The sequence below is a fragment of the Kogia breviceps genome, chromosome 14 (assembly GCF_026419965.1).
Source record: "Kogia breviceps isolate mKogBre1 chromosome 14, mKogBre1 haplotype 1, whole genome shotgun sequence".
Classification (NCBI taxonomy): domain Eukaryota; kingdom Metazoa; phylum Chordata; class Mammalia; order Artiodactyla; family Physeteridae; genus Kogia; species Kogia breviceps.
Window position 1 is genome coordinate 73705281 of NC_081323.1, and position 21048 is coordinate 73726328.

Here is a 21048-nt window from a genome sequence, read left to right on the forward strand (position 1 = left end):
ATATATTAAATAAATAATAGTACACATGATCTACAAACATGGCCAACTTTTGGAAAATGAGACATTTGGGGACCTCTTGTGAGGGAGTCCGTCCATTCTGGTGCTTTAAAAGCCTGTATCCATCACTGTTTCTTGAGTGTTTATGTGTCAGGGGCTATGCCAGGGGCCCAGTGATTCTATAAATGGAGTCTTTGAATCCTCACAAGATTCCTGGAAGCAGGCTTTACCCTCTTTACTTCTAAGGTTCAGAGAGGGGAAGTGACCAGTGGAGAGCCACACAGCTGAACCTCTCCATGCCCTGCACCACTGCCTGCCTGCTGACTTGTTAGGGAGCTCAGAGGAAGCTCCCGGCGGGGCCAGAGTAGGCTCTGGGGGAACCCGGGTTCAGGGATGGTGTCCGGAAGAAGCCATGTGTGTGACTTGGTCCCTGCACAGGTCAGCCCTCTGGGCTCCTGTTCCAGCTACACCCCTGTCCGTGAGATCTATCTGGGTAGGGTTCTTGGGACCCACTGGCTTCTGGCCGGTACCTCCCCAAGGAGACACAGAGCTGGGGGTGCAAGGGACAAAGTGGCAGCAAGAGCCTGGCATTGCCAGCCTGGTGGCTTGTTTTTCTGCCCAAGGCACCAAAGTCCGCTCTTACTCGACAGGCCGGCTCTGGTTTCCAAAGAGGTCTCTTCTCCATCTCATGCAGATCAGGGTGTCCAGGGCACCTTCGTGTGGTCAAGCTGGGTTCCCCCGTGGCCGCCGGTGGGCTAACCGGGGGAGCTCTGTATTTGGGTCAGAACCCTCGCTATTGGGCTAAACTTATCTTAGGTAGGCAGTAACTGTCTCCTTTGCAGGCTAATCTTGGATTTGTTACTCATTAAGAAGCCAATTAATTGGGCTAACATCAACGTGGGGGTTTCGTAGGAAGGAGGACTCAAGATCGCTCCTCCTCAAATACCACTTTCCAAGCCGCTTTCCCCTCCCTGCCTCCCTCTTTCTTGTCCGGATGGATAAACGTGCACACGTCAGTCGTGCTACATCAACGGGCTTAGCAGGGGTGGACCAGCAGCGAGCTCTTCCCCCTTTACATCGGCCTCTCATTTGTGATGGTGCTGGGGGCCCAGGCAGAAGCAGGGAGAAGCGGGGAGCGATCCAAGGGGCAAAGAAGCCACTTCTAAGGGACAAGAATCCTTGGGGGCAGCCACGGGCTCCTCAAACTCTTGTTTCTCCGAAACAAATCCAAGAAACTGAGGCAAGTCTTCCCAAGGAGGGATGGGGGCCAGAGGAAGGATGTTCAGGGTCCCTTGGTCCCCAGGCCCCAGGCCCACCCTCTCCCTGTGTGTCTCTTCCAGGCTCCGGCAAGCAGCATGCTCTGTGGCTGGACTGCCCCTTTGTTCCTGCTGACGCTCCAGGGGGGTAAGTAGTTGCCCCGTGGTATGCGGGTGGAGAGCGGCCGGGCTGGCCTTGTGGGCTCCAGGGCAGGGTAGAGGCCACAGGGTCAGAGTGTGTGGCATCTGTCCGCTTGCGGCCGACACAAGTCCAGTAGCCATCTCTGCATTAGCCCGAGCCCATCCCACCAGAGAGCTCCACTGTCCAGAAGTGAGTATAACATGGCCCGGCCCACTGTCCTGGTCTCCACGTCTCACTGGCCGGGGAAGTGGGGAGGGAGGCTGAGAGACTTCATCCTTATTCTTTCTGCCTTGGCTGGCTCCCAATTCTCAGAGTGAGGAAGTCCTGCCTGTGGTCTAACCACAGTTTCTCCTCATCTCCTAGGAGATGTTTCTCAACAATCACTGGATCCACTGCCAGCACAGATATTCCTGGCGGGGGGCGGGGGGGGAGAGTGGCTGTGGAGACAAAAGTAGCCAAAACCTTAGAAGGAAGCCCCGTAGGAGCAGAAGATGTTGCAGTCAGAGGGAGAGATGTTCGCGACCCGAGCAGGGAAAGGCCAGGTGTTAAACTTGGGGGCGCAGTCAGGGCTGAGAGATCCAGGAAGCCTTCCCAGAGGAGGTGGGACACAGCACACAGGCGCGAATGGGAGCTGGCCTGGGGGCAGGGGTGCCCTCAGCTGCCACTGTGCTGACTCATAGGCATTTCACTCTGGTTTTTACCGAAAGACCCAAAGCCTCAAATAGCTCCATCAGGAAACAGATGTCAGACTCCTTTATTTTCCCTTTCTGAGTGGTCAGCATCCTGTCCTAGCCTCTAAAGGGCCTTTGGGTCACCCGCTGCCTCTCCCCACCCCGTGAGCACAAATAACAAGCCCCTGCTGTGTCCCGGGGGCCGAACACCCTCATTCCCTTCTCCCGACAGCCTGTGAGGCTCAGAGAGGGTGAGAGGCAGGTCCACGGCCACACAGCCGGGCAGTGACAGGGCTGGGATGGGTTCCCAAATCTGCCTGATTCCCGTGGTCTTAACTGCTTTTACTGGGTGCGTGCCACGTGCAGGCAGCGTGGGCCGCACCGGCGTGGTGTCATCTAAATACCTCCCCACCCCCTCCGAGGGGCCAGTGTCTCTAGCTTACACAGAGGGACTCAGAGCGGTCGTGAGTCACGTGTGCACTTTTCACGTCTCCCACGGCCTCCCACACGCTGTGAGAACCCTTGGCGGGGTGGGGGTTGGCCCGGGGGGCTCTCTGCCCAGGGCTCAGGGTAGTGACCGGTGACAGGGTTTTTACTCCCTCTGGTCCCTGATGCCACCTCCACACTAGTTCAGGGACTACTGTCCCCTCTCCAATGTTTCATTACAAGTTTGGGACAAACCCTGTCCCTTGGTGGCCTTGAGTCTAGTCTGCTTAGGAAAGTCAGCTCCTCTCCAAGTTCTGGAGCCCTGAAAGAGAACAGCTAGGATACGATGAAGTCAGAGAGGACACAGCCACATGGGTTTTGGTCCTGCCAAAATCAGTCCTCTTTTCTCCACAAAGTATCTGAACTGGCCGCTCTGTGTCCACCGACAGGCCCTGTGCTCCTCCCCGAGGGAAACTTCCTCCTAGAACAGGATTCATTTCCACATCTCAGATCCCTTGGTACTGGCTGTCTGGAGCCACTCAACTGTGTTGAGAAGGATTCTGAGGCTACACCCAAGGGAGTGAGTGCCACGATCGATTAGCGGTGTCTGCCATGTGTGTGGATCTGAAGAACGAGCACAGATTAGATTTTGCCTTTCCTGGGTCTCATGAGCCCAGACCAAGAGCGAGACAAGAGGTGTAGCCCAGTCTCAGAGCTTCAGTGTTCTCATTTGTAAAATGTGATGGGAGTAGACATAAAGGATGTTTCCAGTGACAGTGTTCTTGACTGCAAATCCAGCTTCTGACCTAGATGGAGACCCAGGAGGAATGTACTACTACCCCCTGGATCTTCATTAGTCAAGGAAAAATAGGAAAAAGCCACCAAGAATGAATCCATTTAAAAGGGGAACAGATTTCTGGTAAATAGTGGGGGGTGGAGGCAGGGGAACAGCAGCGTTGGCACTTGATCTTGCAAAACAAAACTAAAACTTATTAACTGGATGTTGTCAAACATTTTTAGAACAAAGTCAAGCAGTTAACGTTGGAGTTGGGAGAGTATTAAATCTTGCAATAAAATTGCCTGAGGGGGACCATACCTGTGTCCCTTGGTTGGTGGTGGTGGTGATGGTTTGGGCAGTAGGGATAATACAGGCATCTTGGCAAATGTATCCAAGGGCTTCTCAGTTTTCTGAAGGTTTCTTGCTCCCTCGAAGCACTGCCAGGTCACCGAGGTCTATGTCCTGTCTTGGACCAGCTGTGGGGAACAGAGGGAGCACGTGGTCTCTCACTGACCCCACGAATCCCTCTCGCGGGCTGTGCAGATTCCCCCAGCAACCGGGGAGTTCAGGACACACCACCGTGAGAGGGAGGTCGGCCAGGAGGGATGCTGACCTGGTGTCTGGACACAGGACTTGTGGGGAGGGCGCTGAGTGGGGACCTGCTTAGTTTATGATGTTTCTCGTTAAGAGAGTCTCGTCTTCATAACCAACCTCGCAACTTTGGGGTCTCAAAAATAGAATTCTGGGCTTCCCTGGTGGCGCAGTGGTTGAGTCCGCCTGCCGATGCGGGGGACATGGGTTCGTGCCCCGGTCTGGGAAGACCCCACATGCCGCGGAGCGGCTGGGCCCATGAGCCATGGCCGCTGAGCCTGCGCGTCCGGAGCCTGTGCTCCGCAATGGGAGAGGCCACAACAGTGAGAGGCTCGCGTACCGGAAAAAAAAAAAAAAAAAAAAAATTCTTAGGTGGCAAAGACCCCCTTGCTCCAGGCCTTTATCTTAGTGGCCCTAGGATCGTCATATCATCCTGGTTCTGGGACCCCTGCTTCCCCTCATCCTCCAGACCTCAAGGGGGTGAGGGGGTGATCAGCTCTGCTGCCCCCGACTAGCAACCCCAACCAAGGTCTCTGTCTACCTTGACCCTCCAGCCTGGGGCTGCTCAGACCTCGTCTGCTACACCGATTACATCCAGACGGTCACCTGCATCCTGGAGACATGGGCCCCACACCCTGGCACACTCACCCTCACCTGGTAAGTGGCCAGGCCTTGCCAGCCTCAAGGATGCGATTCAGGTTAGCCCTGGAGGGCTGGGGTGGGGCAGGACTGCCAGAGGCCACAGACTGAGTTGGACCTACTGTGTGCCTGGCAGGTAGTTTAGCAATAAAAATAATGGCTGCCACTTCTGGAGACTCTCTCAGCCCTTTCACCAACAGCATTTGGTTTCACCATGAGCTGAGAATCACTGACCGTGATCTGGGACCGTGAGCTGGGAATCACTGTGCCTATCTTACAGATGCCCATGCAGGACTCACGAGACTTGTCCAGTGAGCAGGGCTCCAAAGACCATACTCTCTTGCCCACACAGGCCAGACTGTGGTTTTGAGACCCCAGGATGACCAGACTGCCACATGATTTTTTTGAACACTGAATACATGCCCGGCATCCTGCGACACTTCACATGAACCATCACTTCCCATCCTCACAATTATTACTCCCATTTAACAAACGAGGACACTAGGGTTCAGAGAGGTTATGCAGTTTGCCCAAGGTCACACAGCCAGTGAATGGTGGAGCTGAGATTCAAACACAGGCAGTCTGACTCCAAGATTCATAGGTCCCTATTGTTAAAGAAAAATTTTTCATTGCACTTGTTAAAGAATGGTAAGGCAGACTTTATTCAAGACCATAATGATCAGGCTTCCCTGGTGGCTCAGTGGTTAAGAATCAGCCTGCCAATGCAGGGGACACAGTTTCGAGCACTGGCCCGGGAAGATCCCACATGCCGCGGAGCAGCTAAGCCGGTGCACAACAACTACCGAGCCTGCGCTCTAGAGCCCGTGAGCCACAACTACTGAGCCCATGTGCCACAACTACTGAGCCCACATGCCACAACTACTGAAGCCTACGCACCTAGAGCCCATGCTCCACAACAAGAGAAGCCACTGCGATGAGAAGCCCGCACACCGCAATGAAGAGAGCCCCCTCTCGCCACAACTAGAGAAAGCCCGCCTGCAGAAACGACCCAACACAGCCAAAAATAAATAAGTAAATAAATTTATTTTTTTAAAAAAAGAATATATAAGGAATTCTTTAAAAAAAAAAAAAAAAGACCATCATGATCGGTGTAGGGACTGCTGCGTGAGGTTTTGGCGTGGGGAAGAGAGCTTGGGCTCAACTCGAATACAACAAGGAAAATTAGGAATTTATAGCCAAGGAGCAGGTCAATGGATGGAAAAGTACTAAGAGGAAACATCAGGGGTAAAAGGGGGGTTCCAGCTAAACTGACCTAACAGGATTCTTGCTAATGGCAGCCCAGGGTGAGCCTACATCACCTGGGGGTGGTGGAGGATGAGGAATTCGATCAGATGTCAAGGATGGAAGATTCTGGCTAAAATGACTTAGCAGGATTCTTGCTAAAATTAGACAATGCAGAGACGAGCGTGGAAGTCCCAAAGTCAGAGCCTAGCTGAGGAGAGAGTTCTGAGGAGCCTGAATTGAGCCTGGTCAAGGAGCATCTTTGTCAATGTGCTGATCAGGATAAAGAACAGCTGGCTTTCCTTCTGTCATCACCAATTCATTCGTTCATTCAGTTACTTCTTCAGGACATATTTATTAAGCTCTTGCCAGACACTTGCAGGCACTGGGGGCCCAGGAGAGCCTAAGACCGACAAGGTCCCAGCTGGTCCTGGAGCTGACTCACTGCAGGCGGGGAGTGGCTGGGGAGACAGACAAGAAACACGTAAACAACCAATAGGATGCTTTCTGAGAATAATGAGTGATTTAAAGTCCAGGAACCTTGACCCTGGGGTAGTAAGCAAGTGACATGGGGAGAAGGGGTCTGCTTTAGCCAGGGTGGTCGGGGCAGGCCTCTCTGGGTGAGAAGGAGGCAACCAGTGAGCTGGGGAAAGGGCAGTCCAGGCACAGGGCACTGCAAGTGCAAAGGTCCTGAGGTAGGGAGAGACTAATGAGTCTGAGGAATAGCGAGGAGGTCAGTGGGGCCAGAGCAGAGTGAGCCAGTGTGAGAGAGAATAACAAGCAAAGGAGATGAGAGGTAAGCAAGGGTCATCTTTTATTGTGTGGGTGATGAGAAGCCACCGAGGGTTTTAGGCATGGGAATGACAGGGAGTTTTTAAAGTTCCTCCTGGCTGCTATGCAAGAGGTTTAGAGACCCTTTATTCAGCAGAAGTTTCTATTCCAGCAAATATTTAGCAAAGAACTGAGTCCACACATCCATATTAGCCCTCAAGGGTGGTCATGTTCACAGCCTGAAGATGTAGGTAGGGAAATAAATATCTGGTGAACTCCTATACATACTTCAAAACCCACTGTTTCTGCCCACTGGCAGTTAAAAAGCCAGAGCATTTCCCCCCAACCTTATACCAATAGCCTCCCTGGTGGTTCACCCAAAGCAGGGGATGAAGTTCATTTGGCTCTTATCTTGGCCCTGAGCACAAGCACTTATTAGATATTCAGCAGGTGTTGGACAGAGGAGGGCAGGAAGGAGAACTGAAATGCTTAGCACCCTTTCTGTAGGACAGTGATACAGCTGATAGAATTGACAGGGACAGATTTAGGCTCAGTCCAGGCAAGAATGGCCCAAATTTCCAAAGTTAAGAGCTGCTGTCCTTAAATGAGGTAGTGAGTTCCCAGTCCCTTGGAGGCATACAAGCCAAGCCTGGACACCATCAGGGCTGCTTCAGGGGAGGAGTATCTTCCCGGGGAAAGGGGTAATTGGACCAGGTGACCCCCGGCGCCACCTCAACTCCCTCCCAGCCCCAAGATTCCGGGCTGGGGTCCTGGCCCTGTGCCCTGAGTCCCGCTGGCTTCCAGCCATAACCGGCTGCTCTGTCCTTGAAGGCAAGACTCATATGGAGAACTGGAGGACGAGGTCACCTCCTGCAGCCTCTGCTGGTCCACCCACAACACCACGCATGCAGAGTACACGTGCCACATGGATATGGTCCAATTCATGGCCGACGACGTTTTCAGTGTCAACATGACAGACCATTCGGGCAACCACTCCCAGGAGTGTGGCAGCTTTGTCCTGGCTGAAAACAGTGAGTATCCCTTGGACCCCAGAGCTGAGGAGGACACATGGTCCCTGGACAGCTCCCCTTCCCCCACCATCATAGCTGACCTGTCCTATGTCCTTACCTCGCCTTAGAGTTCTGCTCTGCAGATGCACTGATATTTACTAAGGTGTGATGGGTTGATAACTAGGTTTGAGCTTTAACCAAAGAGAGGCAGCAGCAGTATGAAAAGGAGCTGCACTGGGGCCCAGGATCTTGGCCTTCAGCCCCTGCCTATCTGTGAACTTGGACCGGTTCCCTATTTGTAGAGTGAGGGCCCTTTTAACCCTGACTCTTAGGGATTCTGTCTACATTATGAGGCAAGTGGGGACATTGAGTTCCAAGAGAAAAACTTCCCTGAGTTTTCTCCCATCCATTAGCCCCAGGGAGGCCTGGAATTTCCCTCCAGGCTGGGGATAGGAAGGAGTCCAGGGGCAGGGAGGGCCTAGCTGGTGGAAGCAGTTGTCTCTGTGGGTTCAGGACCAGGGCGGGTCCAGGAGGCAGCTTTTAGTGTGTGTGTGTGTGTGTGTGTGTATGTGTGTGTGTGTGTGTGTGTGTGTCCAAAGTGGGATTTCCACAGAGGGGGTGAGAAGCCCGTGCTCAGAGGCATGCAAACGCAGACTGCTGAGAGAGTCCTGCCCTCCTCGGGAAGGCCCATCCTCTGCAAGGAATCTCTGGGGGATTTTGGCCCTAGGTTCCCAGTGGTGGGGGAGGGGGGTGAGAGGGTGTCTGTCACCTGGAGGGGGTCCAGGTTTGCACCAATTCTCTGAGTGGGTGTCGTACCACACAAGGTGTGAATGAAGATTCACACACACGCAGACACACCTAGAGTCTCTCACACACACACTCATAAATATACCCTGGGACAAATGCACAGGTGTCCCAGCAGCCCTCGGCCTAGCCAGCCTGGACACAGGCCCACGCTCTCTCACACACGCCCATATGCACACATACGCACACGCTCACGCAGCCATGCAGATCCAGGCGTGGCGAGTTCATGGAGCAGGGGCGCCCTCTTGCCCCTCTGAGTGACCTGGGCAGACAGCAAGCCTCCCCCTGCCCCTGCAGAGAAGAAGGAACTCCTCCATGGCCCCTCCACCTCGCAGGGTGGCTCCAAGTCCCATTTCTCTCTGGCCCCCTCTCTCTCCCCCTCCCTGCCAGGGCCTGAAGCCAGGCCTGTGCCCAGATTTGGCAGGGGGCAGTGTTCTACTCCCTTCCCCCTCCTGGGCTCTGGACCCCCATCCTCGACCCCCATCCCTGATCCCCAGCTCTGGTCCTCACCACCCAGGACGTACAGGGAAGTGGAAAACCAGGTCTCCGTCAGCCTGGGGAAAAGAGGAGAGGGCTTAGCAGTTATTCCAGTCCCAAATGACCCATGGCTGAAACAGCAATGACAATAAAGCCCTCGCCGCAGCCTCCTGAACACTCACCTGCTCCCATCGCAGGCCTTGGTGCTGAGTCGTCCGTAGCCTCATCGTTCCTTTTTGGAATCCCTGGAAGGTTCATGTGTTGGTTTAACAAGTATCTCTTGAGGGCCTGCTGTGTGCCGGCTCTGTCCTAGGAGCTGCGGACACAGCACTGACCTGGAGAACAAAACCTCTGTCCCAAGGAGCTAAGATCCCCAAGACAGGGGCATATGACAAGCCAGATCACAGAGCCCAGGAGGGCATGGTGTTGTGGCCCAGATCTCTGCTCCCGCACTTTTCAGAAGACGTCTGGGAGATGACAACAGTCACATGGAATTCCCCGGGCCCCTGCAGGCGTCAAAATGCTCCCTGTAGAGCAGCCCGGCAGGCACTCAGAGGTGGTAACTTCCATCATTAGCCTAATTGGTGCGAATTAATTAGCATGATGCTAATCACAGTCTTGAATTCTCAAGGAAGCTAGAGTTAAAACAAAATGATGCCATCATTTAGAACAGAAATGGAGAATGAGTGGGTCTCGTTGGTTCCCCCCCACCCCCCGCCCCGGCCACGCCGGTCTGCATTCTTGCCCCCCTGAGTCGTAGCACCCCGCCTTTAGACTCATCTAAATCTCTCATTTCTCAGATGAGTAAACTAAGGCCCAGAGACAGGGGATGCTTTATCCCAAGTCATTAAGTCATTAAGTCTTGATCTCATCAAGGAGAGCATCTATTTGCATCACCGCATCATTCTCAGCTGCTGCAAAACCTCATCCCATTATATCTTTCTGGCTTTTTCCTCTAAGTCAAGCCATCTCCCCCTTTCAACGTGACCGTGACCTTCTCCGGACATTATAACATCTCCTGGAGCTCCAATTACAATTTCTATGCGCTGAAGGGCAAACTTCAGTATGAGCTGCGGTACAGGAAGCTCGGAGACCCCTGGGCTCTGGTGAGACCCTCAGAGGATTGGGGCGGGGTGGGAGTGGGGAGGGGGAGGGGCAGACACAGGTGAGCTTGTAATTCACAGTCCAGAGTGGAAACCAAGGACTTGCCGGGGATGGACGCTCTCCCGTGCGCTCTCTCACTCCGTGCTGCCCCTGCCTCATTTCTCCCTGGGGTAGGAGACCAGGGAGAAATTCGTTCCTTCCTTTCCCTGTTTCCTTCTCTATCGGTGTGCCAAGGAGGAGGGAATCAGCACTGTCCCTGGTTCTATCTCAAGTCTAGTACCATCACAGTAGAAGAAGTTTCAGAAATGGGGCAGTCTGGAACATTCCCACTTTGCTTAGAATGGCCATAGTTGGAGAGTTCCAGAAGTATCAATAACCAAGAAAGTTCAGTGTCAAAGGGACAGTTGTTTCAAATGTGAAGGCTTCTAGAGGCATTCTTTGTTTAGAGTGTTGGAGAGTTCCAGAATGGCCCACTATTTAGAACAGTCACAGCTGAAGTGTTCTAGAATTATCCATCCTAATGGTCCCAGTTTAAGATTTTCATAAATGCCATAGTTTAGACCATCCCCAGTAGAAGACTTCGAGAGGTACCCATTGCTAAGATGCCTGTAGTTAAGGACACCCAGAAATGCCCACTATTGAAAGAATGCCCACTGTTGAAGAATTACAGAAGTGTCCAAAGTCTGGAATGCCGCCAGCTAAACATTCCCAGGAATGGCCACTGCTGTTCCTGGGACATTCCCAGGCCCAGCAGGAAGGGTCCCCTGTGGGGCTGTGAGTGACTGAGCTGGGATCAGAAAGGAACCGAACAAAGCACCGTATCACAGGCAAGGCCAGGGCAGCGCCCATGGCTCTGTGCTGCCCACACTGGAGTGGCTAGAACTCAGACTGATTCTTGTGGAGGGGGCGGAGACTTGCCAGGAGAAACTCTACCCCTTTCCTGGGGGCTGGTAAAGGGTGGATCTGCTGGAGGGGAGGGCTGGCCTGGGCGGTCCTAACCCAGTGCATCCTTTCCCTGTGTTGGCAGAGTCCAGGGAGAAAGCTGATCTCAGTGGATTCGAGAAGCATCTCTCTCCTCCCCTTGGAGTTCCACAAAGGCTCAAACTATGAGCTGCAGGTGCGGGCAGGGCTCCAGCCTGGCTCCTTCTTCCAGGGGACCTGGAGCGAGTGGAGTGACCCAGTCGTCTTTCACACCCAGCCAGAAGGTAAGATGTGAAGCAGGGATGGACACCCACTCCTTGTACTAAATCTTGTCCCAGTGGAGCGGCCCTGAGCCCTGAGATTTTCAGCATGGCTGGAAGGTACCCACTCAGTCATGCATCCCCTTGTAGCTGTTCCACAGCACTTCTGGGGCCCCTGCTTGCCAGGCCCTGCATGGGGTGCCAGGTGCTTCTCCTGGCGGGGTCTTTGATCCTCTTAATGTATCTGTGAAGTGGGAACTATTATCCCCATTTTGCAGATGAGAAAACTGAGGTTCAGAGAGATGAAATCATTTGCCTAGGGTTGGGGTGGGAGCAGGAGTTGAAGCCAGGTCCGTTTCACTGCGAGGCACCAGCAGCCTTCCCACCCCCTTTCACTCCAGCCCAGACCCAGTGCCCTCCACACCCAGCCCAGGTGGCCTCTTGTAGAGGTTGGTCAACTTCACCCAGTGTTTTCTTCCTTCCCAGAGATAAAGGGAGACTTGTACCCTCAACTGCTTCCCATCCTGGTCCTCGTATGCCCCATCCTTGTCTTCTTAGGCCTGAAGATCCACCTGCCTTGGAGGTGAGGCCAGGGAACAGGGTGGCAGGGAGGGGGTCAGCCTGGGCCAGGACTGGGGGACACACCTGTCACCATGACAATAGTAATGACAGTGATGGCGATAATAAACCGTTTACTGGGCACTGTGTAGAGCACATGTTTAACCCTCACAGCAGCCATATGAGCTTGATACACGGCATTTACTTCCATTTGACAAATGGGGAAACTGAGGCACAGAGCTGTCTAGGAACTTGCCCAAAGTCACACAGCAGTGAAGTGGAGGAGAAGGAATTTCGAACTGCTCATAACAGTGACCTCAACTGTGATCTTGTCCAGTGAATTTTAAGCTTTGAGTCCTGAGGGTCAGGAGGGGCTGCCAGGTGGGGGTGAAGGGCTGGTGGGATAATCGCCCTCCCCGGCAATCCTGCTTCAAAACCAGAGGTTTTGCTTTTATCTCTTTATGTATTGGGTTTCTGCTGAATGTGGCCATTGAGAGAAAGGCTGATGCTGATTAAAAATATTGATAAAACCTAAGCTCCTCTGGCCTTTGCGCATGCTACTGGCTGAGGCTGAGCCCTTGCTGAGTGGCAGACACTGCAGGGGGGGGCCTGCACACCCTGTTCAAGGCAGAGAAGCCTGTGAATCACAGAGGGTGTTGCAGGCCAGTCTCTGGGTGCTGGGGTGCCTGGGGCTGTGCCTACACTTCCTGACCCCTCCCTACAGCCCCATGGAATTGGCTGTTAGCTCGTCCCTGGTGGTGGAGGAGGAAGTCAGGCTCAGGGACCAGCACTGGCTTAGCAGAGAATAGGCAGCCAAGCCCTTAAACTCAGAGCACCTTCAGGAGACTCGCTGCCCCATTTTACAGATGTGAAAACTGAGGCCTGGGGCAGAGGGACGGAAGGGAGGGGCCTGGGTGTGTCTTGGAGCCTCTGAGCCTCCCGCAGGACACATTTGGGGAGCATCTGAGCGGGAGGCCCGGCTGCCCTTTGGGAGATGCAGGAGGCTCACCTCGTCTCTGCCCTCCCAGGCTATGGAAAAAGGTGTGGGTGCAGGTGCCCAGCCCAGAGCCCTTCTTCCAGCCCCTGTACATGGGCCACAGAGGAGACTTCAAGGTGAGTGTCCCCACCACATGATGAGCCCCTGGGAGCCTCTCACCCTCTGGGAGCTTGCTTCTACCCACACGACTAGACCACCAGCCCCACCCTGTAGGCCCGGGGCACCCAGATCCCCGACCCGGCCTGGAACCAGGCTTCAGTCTCTGCACATGCAAAGTGCAGGAAATAATTCCAGTGGGGCAGAGTTGGCATAAGAATTAAACAAGATCCTGCAGCATTTCCCAGCCTAAAGAGCCAAACTGGGAGAGAGGGTGAGCTAGGTGGTCCCTTGAGCCACGAAGTGGCCTCCTGGTCCTTTGGTAGAAGCCCTTGCTATGGAGATGGGGAGGGAGCAGCTTCTGGGAAGGATATGGCCCTGCCTGCAAAATACACCAGCCTCATCCAGGCCCCAACCCACGCTTCCAGCGCCATCGCCCTTGGGTTCTCTGTGCCTATTTACCACCACCCACCCGGTGGCGGCAGTCACCGCAGAGAGGATGTGGTGACCCACCTGCTCCAGCAGAGCCTGGAAGTCAGGAAGTGCGACATGCCGTCTGCCTGGTGCTCACTGAGCGCTGTCTCACCTCCACCCTTTCATCCTCTTAGCAGCCCCTGCAGTTGGGGAGGGTGTGCTCCACCATCCCAGGGGAACCACGAGGAGACCGAGGCTCAAAGCCGGGCAGGGGATGAGCCTAGGCTGCAGCCCACATTGGATAGACCCTTTCCTCTTTCCTCTGCAATTTCCCTGAAGCTCAGATATCACATCTATTTTGTGTCTGTTTTCCCAATACTCATACAGCACTTGCTGTGCACCAGGAACTCTGCTAGGAGCGCCTCAGATGTTATTTAATTTATCATTTAATCACCACAGCCACCCTGTGGAGTGGGGACTATTAGCAGGCCCATTTTACAGATGCAGAAACTGAGGCATAGAGAGGGTAAGTAACTGGCTCAAGGCCACACAGCTGAGAAGTGACTGCAGATCAGTGGTGGTGGCCTCAGCAGGGTTCTGAGAGGAGCTTTCTGATGGAGTAGGCTCAAAACTGGGAGATTTTGGTTCTCAGGGCTTTTCTCTGCCAACTGGATGGAGACCCTGTGTCATGAGTGGGACCCCTGGCAGGTGAGGGCAGGGGAATCCTTAAAGTTTAGGGATGGCTGCCTCAGTCCATTGTCACCCCCACAGCCCTTATCTATTCCGAGTGGCTGCTCCTTGATTCACTCCACTCATTCATTTAGTTAATATACATTTATTGGGTGCCTACTGCGTGCCAGGCATTGTGTGAGCCTCTGGGGACACAGCTGTGACCAGAAGAATTGGGGCTTCTTCCCTGGTCATGTGTCCACTCTAGTGAGGACACAAACAGAAGAATGCGTGGTTTCGAGAAATCTCCCCGAGGACATAAAACAGAAGGCCTGGTGGGGGCTCTGTCACTCAGCTCTCAGCACCTCCTGCCCTTCGTCCCCACAGCTTGGGAATCTTGGACCCGCACCCATACAGGCCCCAGGCCACTGAGCGGCGGATTGTCTGCGCCTGCAGGCAGTTGAGGGCCGTGGCGCCCTACTACAGGCAGGGAGACTGAGGCCCAGGGAGGCCGGGACAGCAGCAGGGACTGTCCCTGGACAGGGACACAGCTCGGTGCTCATCTCCACCCACCCCCTTCTCTCTCTTTATCTTCTGGAGTCTGTCTCTTTCTCTCTTGCTGTCTGTCTTGTCCCTGTGTCTGTCTGTTGATATGCTCCTCCGCCGCCCCTTGTCCCCCATCCCATCCATGACTTTCCCTCCTCTTCTCTCTCGCAGAAATGGGTGGGCACCCCCTTCACTGCCTCCAGCCTGGAGCTGAGATCCTGGAGCCCAGGGGTGCCCTTGTCCCTGGAGATGCACAGCCAGTGCCCACCGCAGACTGCAGCCAAGGTGCTGGTGCCCACAGAGCTGCCAGAGCCCCCAGACCTGGTGGAAGCCGACGGGGTGCTTGAGCCGGGCTCTTGGGGCCCAGCCCACTCCACCGCCGGCAGCTTGGGCAGCTCAGCTCACAGCCAGGAGAGGGACCGGCCTTACGGCCTGGTATCTATCGACACGGTGACCGTGGTGGACGCAGAGGGGCTGTGCGCCTGGCCTTGCACCTGCGGGGATGACGGCTACCCAGCCCTGAACCTGGACACCGGCCTGGAGCCTGGCCCGGGCACAGAGGACTCGCTCCTGGGCACGGGGGCCACAGTCCTATCCTGTGGCTGCGTCTCAGCCAGTGGCCCTGCTGGGCCGGGGGGCCCCCTGGGCAGCCTCCTTGACAGGATAAAGCTGCACCTCAAGGATGAGGAGGGTTGGGCCCCTGGGCTGCCCTGGGATGGCGGGTCGCCCCGAGGGGTGTCGGGCAGCGAGGCAGGTTCATCCCCAGCTGGCCTGGACATGGACACGTTTGACAGCGGCTTCGCGGACTCTGACTGCGGCAGCCCCTTGGAACGTGACTTCAGCAGCCCCAGGGACGAAGGGCCCCCCAGGAGCTACCTCCGCCAGTGGGTGGTCATGGCCCCTCCACCTGCAGGGCCTGGGCCCCAGGCCAGCTAGTGAGGCTGACTGGCCCTGCAGAGCTGGCCATGCTACTGAGCCACGAGCCACGGACAGGGTCACCTGGGCTGAGGTGTAAAGAGGCCTGCAGCCCTTGGTCTGGTCTCCCGGCTGGGACCCCTGAGCCTGGCGTTTACAGTGCGTGTGTGCGGCTCAGGTGCCCACTGGTGTGGCTGTGCGTGTGAGTAGCCTGCGTGCCTGTGGACACGGAGCTCGCCCGTGGGTCTGCCATATTCCCCAGGCCACCTGTGTGTCTGTGCTGACGTGAGCTTCCTGTGTGCGCGAATGTGAGCAGCACGTGTGTCTGTGGGCACGTGACGACAGCCTCCCTCCCTCGGAGGCACGTGGGTGACCCCCGGGTCACGTGCCGAGAGGCTGGTCCAGTGCTGCCCACCGGGCCTGCTGGGACCAGGGCACCGCCTGGGACAGACATCAAGCCCAGCCCCCCGGGTTCCGCCTGCAGAGCCACACAAAGTCCAAACTGTTCCTTATCGCCTTTCAGGGGGAGGGGAAGGGGACCAAGTGAGCCCACAGTGACCCTGGGGGTGGGAAGATTGTGGGGGGTGGGTAGTGGACATGGGTCTGAATCCTGACTCCGACATCTCCTGGCTGTGCCACCTTGGGTGAGTCACTTACCCTCTCTGGGCTGGAGTTGCTTGTCTTAATAGTGGGGGCGGCCTGACCTACCCCGGGGAGAAATTGGAGAGGTCGCCCATGTACAGTGTGCAGCCCAGACTCTCAGTAAACGTCAGCTTCCTTCCTTCTGCGGCCAGGACCAAGGCTTGTGCTGGAGGTGGGTGGGAGTGAGAAAGCAGACACAGCCCAGGTACCTGCGGGCTCTCCCAGCCTGCAGAGGGCCACTTGGGGGAGTCCAGGTTTAAAATCAGCTTCGTTTCTTAGAATGAGCCCCTCACCAACCAAGATTTCTTTTTCTGGCGCCTGCTGCCCATTTTGTTGTTCCTTTTATGCACCCCAGAAATATTTATTGAGCACATTTACTGAGTACTTGTAGGTGCTGGGATATCGCGGAAGGACGCTCCGCTTGGCACTCACATTGGGGAGGGCCGCAGGCCGGACTCAGCAGTAATGACACGGTGGTCCTGATCCCGTGGCGTCTTTCTTGTCCTGGGGAATTAGAGGAAGTCAAGTTCTTTTTGATGATTTGTCGGAGAAACTGCTGAAATGTGAATTTAAGATGCTAAGAAAATACTTCTTTGGGGCTTTGTTTGTTTGTTTGTTTTTGCTGTATGCGGGCCTCTCACTGTTGTGGCCTCTCCCTGTTGCGGAGCACAGGCTCCGGACGCGCAGGCCCAGCGGCCATGGCTCACGGGCCCAGCCGCCCCGCGGCATGTGGGATCTTCCCGGACCGGAGCATGAACCCGTGTCCCCTGCATCGGCAGGCGGACTCTCAACCACTGCGCCACCAGGGAAGCCCCTTTGTGACGTTTTGAAGGCACCTTATTGAACGTCAGCTTTGGACAGGAGCTCGATATTGGTGCTGCGTATTGCATACAACTCATACTTCAAAAAAAAAGAAAGAAAGAAAGAAAGAAAAAAGATCATTTTCCTCCTAAGAGTGCTCACCTTTAGAGGCAGCTTTCTGGAGGCCATGAAACAGGGTTAAAGTAGCAGAGTCTGATTCAGCCATCGGCTCTCAGAGCCCTGAGGGAAATTCCTACCCTGGTCTGGACCTGCCTGGCCTGTGGTCCTCCCCAAAGGCCAGGCTGCATGCAGGGCAATGCCTGAAGCTCTGGCTTGTCTCTGCTTTTGGACGAGGGCTCAGCTGTCAATCCTGCTGATAGTTTCTCTGTGACTCTTCTGTAAAAGGGGATGGTTGGAGGAAGTCACTGAGAGAACACGGGATTCCTTGGTTCTGAAAGTTCTAGAACATTTGTGGTCTTAATAGTGGGACTGTTAACCTGAGATCAAGGTGTAAGGCTCAGATGGGAGTCCAAGTGTGAAACCACAGCTCCTGCAGGTGTGAGCAGTCCTCACCATCCCCCATCGTCACCCTGGAGCCTCTTGGGTCAAGGAGTGCTGTGGTTTTCACACCCTCAAGGAGGCCACAGGTTCCAGGCACCCCATGAGCCCCAGGCTGCCCGTGGAAGCAGCTCAGTTCTCTCTCCAGCACACACAGCTCTGGGCCGGGGAGCAGGGGGAGGTGACACCTGGGACACTGGGTGATGCCAGGCCGGGGGGGTGGGGGGATGGGGCTCTGACCTGGGCCAGACGTGGCTCCTCTCCAGCTCTGTGTTTGAAGGGGACCCAGCTCATAAATGTGGGTGCAGAACGGAGACAGGAGCTGGCCCACCTGGGAGGCCGGATTAGTAGGAGGGGGATGGATGGATGATTGATGGACAAGTGGGTACATTGGTGGGTGGATGGATGGATAAAAGGATGGTAAAAGGCTTGAAGGAAGAGCAGTTGGATAGGTGGATGGAGATAAACAGTTGCTAGAGACAAAGATGAAATGTCACACCTAAGCTCCATGAAGGCAACAACTTTGCCTCTTTTGTTCACTGCTTTACCAACCCCGCCCCGGCGTCAGGCACCTAGTGGGCCCTCAATAAAGCCTCATTTATTGAGGTGTTTGCTTATTTATTATTTATTTATTGAGGTGTTTGCTTATTTCCACGGTGTAAACACTTTCACCACGGTCAATTTCAAGCTACCAACTTGACGGCTTTAAACATGGGGTTAGAAGAGATGTTTACAATCAGCTCTCCTAGCTGGTATGAGGCAGCCCCGGCACACCACGGGTGGGAGCCCAGACAGGCAGCAGGAAGGCCCTGGGGGGCTTCAGGGAGGAGGTGGTGTTTGTTGGGCTTTGAAAAATGAATAGGAGTTGTTAGGGACACCAGCTGCTCAGGCAGAAGGAAGAGCTTGAGCAGAGGCCTGGAGGTGTGACCGAGAGAGCCCTGAACACATGGGGGCGGGGAAGGCAGTTCCCTGTCACCCAGAGTCCAGGCCAGAATTGCTAATGACCCTGTCTTCAGAGGCAGGAGGACGCCACATTCTGCTCCTGACCCAGCCCTTTTCCATCTGCAGGCTCCGAGGGGCAGGATATCCATCTGACAAATGCAGGTGCAGAAGGGGCCCCTGACTTGCCTGAGGTCACACACTGAATTAAATGTCAGAGTCAGAACTTGAACTCTGGGCTCCTGATCCCAAGTCCAGCTGTCCTCACCTTGCTCCGCTGGAAGGCACCTAGGTCAGGGGTGAAGAAACTCTCAGCCAACACCTGTGGGTGCCTGTGCTTCTGCCCTCACAGCATCGGTGGGATAGCTGACCCCAGCTCTGGGAGTGACCCAGGCCTGGCCAAGAGAGCATTCTATTCTCCCAGCCTCAGGGCCAGTTCAGGCTCAGACATGTAACCAAGCTGGTCCATATTTACTGTCTGTCCCACTAGCGCAGGGATTTTGTCTGTTTTATCCACTACTCAGTCTCAGAGCCTAGCAAAGTGCCTGTCACATAGCAGGTGCTCAACAAATAATGAATGAATGAATGAATGAATGAATCAAAGGCAGAGTTGTGACTGACAAAGAAGTGGGCAGAGAGGATGGAGGGGACTGAAACCAGGAGGAACCCACTTGCCCTTGGACTTGGAAATGGCTCAGAATGGGACATGGAAGTGAAAATAGGGGCCTCCTTGAAGTCTGTGAATGGAGCAAGAGACACCCCCCTCCCCCCACCCCACTGCTCACACTGCAGAGCCGCTGGGGATCTTCCTTCATCTATAGTGGCAACAGGTGTGAGGGGTTTTCTCTTAAAAAGTGATGTTCCCAGAAAAGAAATTTTGCATTCTGCCATTTTGTGGGTCTCTCAGCATCATGCTGGCTGCCCACCCCAAAGCAAACCCCATCCCTAGAAAGAAGTGTCAAGGGGGAGGGCTTTGAGGCTGGACGGCCTGAGTTGGGAAGCCAGCAGATCCACTTACTAGCTTCCAACCGGCAGAAATTATTTTACTTCCTTGTGCCTTGGTTTCCTCATACATGAAATGGGTATATTAATTGGACATGCTTTCTTAGGGCTGTTGTGAGACCAAGAGTTAATATGTGTCAAGTGTGGAGAGCAGCGTGGCACATTGCAAGTGCTCAGAAAATGTTGTCATTTTATCATCATCTTTGTGGCCAAGTTCCCCCCACCCCAGCAAGCTTTTTTGTTGATCTCAACCTGTCAACGTGGATAGACAGCGAGCTCTCCAGACATCTGGAGACCCAGATGAACCAGCAGGAAACAGAGCTGTTGGGCTGCTGCTGCCACCTGCTGGTGACCACTGGAACTTGGCTGAGGAGCCTGCTGAAGGCGGTGCCCTCCCCGCGCTGCGGTCCAGGGGCTCCACTAGCATCTGCCAGCGCTGTCAGGTGGCTTCACAACTGTCACAGAAACTCCACGCGGTGGGAATGTAGCGATGAGGACACAAGGTGAACGGGTAGGTTCTTTTTTGTAAATTGAAGTATAGCTGGTTTACAATATTGTGTTAGTTTCAAGTGTATAGCCTAGTGATTCGTTTTTGGGGGGTTTTTGCGTGTGTCTTTGTTTTTTCTTTCCATATTCCATATAGGTTATTACAAGATATTGGGTATAATTCCCTATGCTATGCAGTAAATCCTTGTTGCTTACTTGTCTTATGTATAGTTGTTTGTATCTGTTCATCCTAACCTCCCAATTTGTCCCTCCCCCTCTCCTTCTCCCCTTTGGTAACCACAGTATGTTCTCTTTTATTAATTAATTAATTATTAATTAATTATTTTTAGTAGGTTCTTCTTTAAATTCAACAAGGGCTGCATTCTACTCCTTGGGTGGGTGGACCTGCATTGGGCAGTGGGCAGTGAGACCACGCTAAGCAGGGAGATCACGTTTGTGCACGCACACACACACGTACATATACACACATACTTCACACACACAACACACATATGCACGTGCACATCTGGAAAGTGCCCGGCATAAGTGGGTCAAGGGCCCAGGGGAAGGATGGGTGGTCAGGCAGTCAGAGGACAGAGCTCACTCTCAGCCCAGGGTCCTGGGTGGCCTTGGGTGAAACGAGGCTGCCAGGGAAGGGAGGGGACGTGGGAGGAGGCTGGCAGCAGCAGCGGACTGAACGAGATCTGATTGAGCTCCAGGAAGAAGGGAGGCGGATCCTGAGAAGGCAGCCGAGAGGATGCTCAATGGGGGAAACCAGGAAGCAATTTCAGTGAAGAGGGAATAAAATCAGGACCTCAGTGCCGGGACTCCTACCATAGAGATTACGTAGCGTGTAGCTCTCTACGTGCTGATACAGATGTGCCAGGGACGCTGCAGGGTGAACAGCCGGAGCTGTGTCAAATGTCATCGCAGGTCTATGTTTTCTTGGGGGTAGGGGTGCATAAAAGGTATGTAAATGAAGAGAAAAGGCCTGAAGGAGAAAGCAGCCTGGAGACTTAAGTCATATCTGTAATGTTTTAAGTTGTTTAAAGAGAATGGATTAACTCATGGTTTATGTAAGTAAAAAGGAGTAATGAAACCGAGCAGGACCCTGTGGGGCTCCTGGGCATGGAAGCTTTTCTGTTCCCCACTTTTTTATTCTTCTTTTTTTGGCTGTGCCCCGCGGCATGTGGGAATTTAGTTCCCCGACCAGGGATTGAACACACACCCCCTGCAGAGGAAGGACGGAGTCTTAATCACTGGACCACCAGGGAAGTCCCCTGTCCCCCGTTTCTTGTAGGGAACAGACTCCAGCCTCCATGACCTTCCCTGAGTT

At 54.3% G+C, this 21048-nt stretch overlaps 1 protein-coding gene across 3 annotated transcripts in view; it reads left to right on the forward strand.

Moving 5' to 3' along the window:
• Window positions 1-16831, forward strand: part of IL21R (interleukin 21 receptor) — a 34393-nt gene extending 17562 nt beyond the window's left edge. The window contains exons 2-10 of one of the 3 annotated variants that reach the window (XM_067014195.1): window positions 1338-1401; window positions 4416-4518; window positions 5229-5532; window positions 7345-7544; window positions 9765-9910; window positions 10936-11113; window positions 11576-11672; window positions 12676-12760; window positions 14541-16830. In XM_067014195.1, the coding sequence (XP_066870296.1) occupies window positions 7439-7544; window positions 9765-9910; window positions 10936-11113; window positions 11576-11672; window positions 12676-12760; window positions 14541-15305 (1377 nt within the window). In that variant the 5' untranslated portion in view covers window positions 1338-1401; window positions 4416-4518; window positions 5229-5532; window positions 7345-7438 and the 3' untranslated portion in view covers window positions 15306-16830. Of the gene's footprint in view, window positions 1-1337; window positions 1402-4415; window positions 4519-5228; window positions 5533-7344; window positions 7545-9764; window positions 9911-10935; window positions 11114-11575; window positions 11673-12675; window positions 12761-14540 lie in introns of all 3 variants that reach the window. The other 2 variants (XM_059036158.2, XM_067014196.1) reach the window with 2 other exon arrangements.
• Window positions 16832-21048: the final 4217 nt, after the last annotated feature.